Raw genomic sequence first — 6000 nt, 5'->3', positions numbered from 1 at the left:
GATAGACTTTAAAGTTTCTTCCATCTCTAGGTTCATTATCCTATCAACCAGAGTGGGGGAATAATGAAGTTTTTAAAGGAGTATAGCTGAGTGCCTTTTAAACTCTATGACCTGAACTTAAATTGTCATTTAATCTCTATCCATTATGCCATCTAGCAGTCTCTGATGAGGGCCTGACTTAGGGTGCTGGACATATGAATGGATAAAGGAAAGGGAATGGATGTAAGAAGTGTTGTGTAAGTAAAATTGAAAAGACTTAACAACTGACTGCAAATGGAAAAATGAATTTGGTAATGAGTCTCCCCCAAAGAACCCACATTCTAATGGGTGTGGCTAGTTGAATTAGTTTATAAATGAACATTATTGTATCTTGTATTACAAAATGTAAATGAAACTTCAAAGACTGTCAAAATTACTTTGAAATTTTGTAAATTTGTTGATCACTTTATAATAATCTCAGGTTGTTTTCATAACTTTATTCTTTGGGTTGTTTTTTTTTTGGTGAGGCAATTGGGGTTAAGTGACTTGCCCAGGGTCACACAGCTAGTAAGTGTCAAGTGTCTGAGGCCAGATTTGAACTCAGGTCCTCCTGAATCCAGGACCGGTGTTTTATCCACCGTGCCACCTAGCTACCCCCCATAACATTATTCTTAAAAAATCCTAACACACTTCTCACAACAAAATATATAAACAGAGAAAGAATTTTGCTTTCCAATTTAATAGAATGACAAATGTGTTACAGAAAAAAACTATTTCTAGTAACATAATTTTATAGTGAATGAATGTAGCTGAAAATCTAATGAATATTACATAATAATAATAATGGATGCTCCCAAACTTACCTATTTATATGTGTGACTGACTTTGAATATTTACTATAAATCATTGTATTATATCAAGTTTTAAAATGTATTCCCCAGTTAGGTTTCATCAACAGCTCTTGTTAAGTTTACTTTGACTGCATTGAGTGATGCTGTATAACTTCCTCGGAGACCAGCTATATAAATCTGGGGTCTGGGTACTCTGGTACCATCTTCTCTCTTGGTCTGTGTGCCAGTTGATTTTAATAGGTATACCTGTGTTGAATTTTCTCTTCTCATGTGACTAAGGTTGGTTTGTACTGAGTGAGTGAGTTTCTGACGCAAATTAGCCTGAAAAAAAAAGAAATGAAGGAAAAAAAAAAAGGAAGTGTCAATATTTCTTCAAAACTCTTGGCCAAAGAATTCTCTCTAGGACCTCATATCTGTATAGAAACAACAGTCACAAAATGAATATTTTAAAAATAATCTTTACAAGAATATAAAATTAAATCAGTTTAAATAAAATGTTCCTTTCTTTGGAAACCAGAAGAATCATATCTTACATGTTAGCAATTAAAAAAAATTACAAAGTTATACAGAGTTTAGCCTTTTGATTATTCCATTCACATGCTTTGGAATTCAGATGATATGTCACAGAGGTATGATATGCAGCAATGAGGAACTTCAACTATCCAGACATCTGCTGGAGTTCCATCTCTGCCAATATGCTATTAGAGAGCACCTGATTTTTTTTAGCTTTATTGTAAATAACTTCATCCTACATAAGGTAGAATGAACAATGAGGAGAACTGCTCTTCTAAGCCATGATTCTCACCAAAAAAAGTAAGAACTTGTTTCTTGAATAGAAATGATGAGAACTTTAATGGGAAAGTGAACATTTCATTTTAGAATCTGTGATAAAGGAGAGAAATCAGGGCAGAGTCTGAAATGCACTTTTTTGGACAATAGCTTTCAAAGAATTAAAAATAAATCAATAAATAAGTGAGTAAGTAAATAAATAAGTAAAAAGGGTCCCATGGCCTAAAAGTTTGCAGAGGAAGTCATTCCAGGAGGGATGGAAAACTCTCAACATGAAATTCTAAAGAGAGACAAATACACTGAGGAAGAAAAGGAGGAGCAGTTTAAAAAGACCAATATGGATATGTATAGACTACATTAACCAAGTTGCACTTTTAAAAGACATGTGCAAAAGATGGAAAGCAAGAGCAGGTAATAGAGAATGAATAGAAAAGTATCACATAGTACTAAAAGGAGAAATGTCAAGATCACTAAAATTCAGAATGAGTTAAGGATGACAATGAAAATGAAAAACACCCCAAAAGGTGAAATTTTTGTGTGTATACACATATATACATACATACACATGCATGCATGCATGCATACAAAAACAGAGAGATCAAAGAAGGGAAAGGAACACTTCTTGGAGTGAATAGAATGATGGTATAGGAAAATGTAAAGAAGGCAGATATGCTCAATTTTGCTTCTGTTTTCTCCTCCAAGTGTGATCTTTGGATAGGAAAGTATAGAACCAGAATGGTTAATAGGGAGTTGAAATCTAAGATAAGTAAGGGATATAGTCGGCACCTAAGTACTGGATAAGTTCCAGTCTCTAGGCCCAAATGAACTATATCTCACAGTACCAATGGAAAAGTGGATATAATTTGCTGAACTACTTGAATGATCTTTGAAAGTTCCTAGAGGTGCCATGGGCCTGAAGAAGGATACATATTATCTCTATCTTTCAACGGAAGGAGAAGGGAGTCTGCACATGACATAAATTCCTGGCAAAACTCAACAACATATTATTAAAGGATTAGTTAGTAAACATCAAGAAAAGAAAGAGATGAGCACAAAGAGTCAGCATGGCTTCATCTAGAAGGACTAATATTAATTCCCCTTTTTCTGACAGCATTACTAGACTAATAGATCAGGGGGATGCTGTGGATGTGGCCAAAGCATCTAACCTCCAGCAGTATGTATAGCAAGAAGAGTTCTAGACTGAACTCAAATCCAACCTCTGATCCTGTGTTCAAGAGAAATTAATTAGTCATTAAGCATTTATCAAGTTCCAACTATGTGTCAGGCACTGTGCTGGACACTAGGGACACACATTTTCAAAGAATAAAGCAATCTCTACTCACAAGGAGCTTATATTCCAATGTGGGAGATAATAGTTACTTACAAAATATATGCTACAAAATATATACAATATACATATACATACAAAACATGTACTACAAAATATAGAGATATAAAGTTAATAAATCAAGCATGTACAAAGTAGTTAAATACAAGGAGTTTGGGAAGGAGGGCACTTCCATCTGGGGGAATCAAGGAAGACCATGCAGAAGTTGCTGCTTGAACTATATCTCAAAGATAGAGAGGAATTCTATGAGGCAGAGGTAAGAAGGTGAAATGGCATGGAGTATCATAAAAACTCTTATCTGCAATGTGGACATATTAATAATTAATATACCTTTCAGGATCAAATGAAATAATGCACATGAAGCCTTAACTTGCTAAAAATGTTAGTGATGATGATGACATTCTTATGCATGAGATAACGAGATGGGATCTAGGATATATGGCAGTTAAATGGATTTGGAATTCATTGAATAGCTGGACTCAATGTGTTCCATGTAAGCCCGGAATAAAATATTGGGTGAAGTGTTCAGGGGCTTTTCCATGAACTTAACACACGAACCAACAACTATACCTTAAGAAAGTTATTTGAATGGAGAAAGTTCCTCTCTTTAGAGGACAATGGAAAGTTACCTCCTTTTTTGTTTAAAAACAACAACATTCTAATGCCTTCAGCATTATATGGATTGTCTTTTTCCTTCTGCTTTTTGAGACATGAAAGAGGGATTCAGAGGGAGTTGAAATCTGTGAGCATGATTGCAGTAGCGGTCTAAGAAGGAGAAACAACAGCGGTGGACAGCTTCCTTGCAGTGGGTCTTCGGCAGGAAGCTGCTAACTGCCAATCAATGGAAGCTCAGCAAGCAAGGGCCTGCCATGTCTTGAGAAAAGGTATCAATCATAAGATTTATAAGTTCTTTGCTGGGATCCCATAGAAGGGCAACAAGAAAGGAGGTTTCTGACATCTGGTCAGAAGAGAATGTAGGAAGAGGGGCAAAATGTCTGGCAATTAGACTGTAAGACTCGCCAAGAGATGACAGCTTCAGGCAGCTTCTGTTTCCACTGGGGCTTCCATAGAAAGCTGCTAATTGCCAATCAAGGTTAGTGGAGAAAGTTAGTGTCATGTTCTAAGAAAAAGCAGGAAGCTTGCTATAAATAAAGAATGCTATCCTCAGGAGATTCTGTCATTTGCCACGTGAGTTTTCCATTAGGAAAAACAGAGGACCTAGGATTTGCTTTGTGGGACAAAGGGAATGTTGTTGTGACCTGGAAGTGCACTATGTTTGTATTATTTGCCCATGACAAATAAAAACTATTGATTTACAAAATGCAGGCTTATCTACCTATGAGAAAAGGTCTTGGGAGAATGCCTCTTACTCTCAAGGTTATCAAGAAGAATGAAATTTTTCTTGAAAGAAAGGAAGTAGGTGATGAAATATTATTGTGCTATAAGAAATGACAAACAGGATGATTTCAGAAAGTCCTGGAAAGACTAGTGAAGTGAGCAGAACCAAGAGAACATTGTGCACAGAGACAGCAATATTGTTTGATGAAGAACTGTAAATGATTTAATTATTCTCAACAATACAATGATCCAAGACAATCCCATAGGACTATTGATGAAACTTACTATCTACCTCCAAAGAAAGAACTGATATTGATGGAACACAGACTGAAGCATGCTATTTTTCACTTTCTTTCATTTTTTTCTTTTATTCAAGTTTTCTTACATAAAATGACTAATATAGTAATGTTTTACATAATTGTACATATATAACCCATATCTAATTGCTTACCACCTCAGGGAGAGGAGGGGAGGGAGGGAGGGAAGGAGGGATAAAAATTGAAACCCAAAACTATAAATAAAAATGTTTATTACTTTTTAAAAAAAGGAAGGAAGGAAGGAAGAAATGTTTCAGTTAGAAACAAAGCAGAAATAAAAAAGAATCTGAGGAGGCAGAAAGTAATCCTCATGTCTCAAGAAGCTAAAAGATGGATCAGTGTAACAGAAGGAAGTGGACCACTAGTCATTCATAAATATGGAATAAATAGGACTTTCTTTTACCACCTTCCCCAATTGTCTCTGCCTTCTCTCACGAGAAAGAGAGAATACTATAGCAAAGGATTTTAGCTGAATCCAGATGCTGGAAGTGAAGAGAAGTGGTATCACCCCTTGCCCAGTGGAACCCTGCCTAGTAACATTTGGCAGAGACAACACATTTAGTGAAATGGCATTGATGGGAGGCTGGGAATTCAGCAGAGATAACACATCAAGTGGAGACTTGCTCCACAGGGAGCAGCATGAGGATGTAATCAGAAGACATCAATCACACTACAGTATCAGAAGTATGAGCTGTCCCTCAGTACCTGTGCCTTGCATTCCCATGTCCCCTATGCATGTGACTTGGCATGAATGTGGTCTAGCCACCCATGTTCCCTATGGTGTGTATTCCTATGTGCCTTTACCTTTTGTGTTCTCTATTTTCTACCTGGGGAGCTAAGACAGGTGTTTGACAAACCAAAAAGCATAAGGAAAGGGAAGTTAGTTCCCCCTTTCATTAGAGGTCAGGCTTCCTGAGCAAAGGAGTCCTCTGCTCTATCACATTTCTTTAAAGGAGGAGGGCGTGGGACCTGTGGCCTAGTTCATCAGCGGTTCTTTAATGTTCTACAAGAACTCAGTGAAGGAAGTAACAATCCTCTTGTACTTTGCCTTGGACTGGCAACATCTGAAACCTAGGCACTGTATGTCTATAATGCTTCCCAGATTTGCCAGTCTAGGTCTGCAGTACTGTATTGGGTTCTAGGAATCACATTTTACTGAAGAACAAGAGAGAAGGCAATCAATGGATGACAATCAGGATGATGAAGGGACTAAAGCTGTGTCAAACAAGGTCAGCTGAAGAAAGTAGGGAAATTTAGCCTGAAGAAGAGAAGAGTTAGGGTCCTTATAGTAGCTATGTCCAATATTTTAAGGGCTTCCCTAAGGAAGAAGAATTAGGCTTGTTCTTATTGGTTTCAAAGGGCAAAACTAGGCCTAAAT

General features: G+C 36.8%; 1 protein-coding gene across 1 annotated transcript in view; it reads right to left on the bottom strand.

The window, feature by feature from the left end:
- Window positions 1-794: 794 nt before the first annotated feature.
- CFAP206 (cilia and flagella associated protein 206) overlaps window positions 795-6000 on the bottom strand; it is a 55142-nt gene continuing 49936 nt past the window's right edge. Inside the window, exon 13 of the mRNA XM_044001423.1 lies at window positions 795-1151. Within this exon, the coding sequence (XP_043857358.1) occupies window positions 921-1151 (231 nt within the window). The 3' untranslated portion in view covers window positions 795-920. The remainder of the gene's footprint in view (window positions 1152-6000) is intronic.

This window comes from Dromiciops gliroides, chromosome 4 (genome assembly GCF_019393635.1).
Source record: "Dromiciops gliroides isolate mDroGli1 chromosome 4, mDroGli1.pri, whole genome shotgun sequence".
NCBI lineage: Eukaryota > Metazoa > Chordata > Mammalia > Microbiotheria > Microbiotheriidae > Dromiciops > Dromiciops gliroides.
This window is presented reverse-complemented; position numbering and strand designations above follow the sequence as displayed.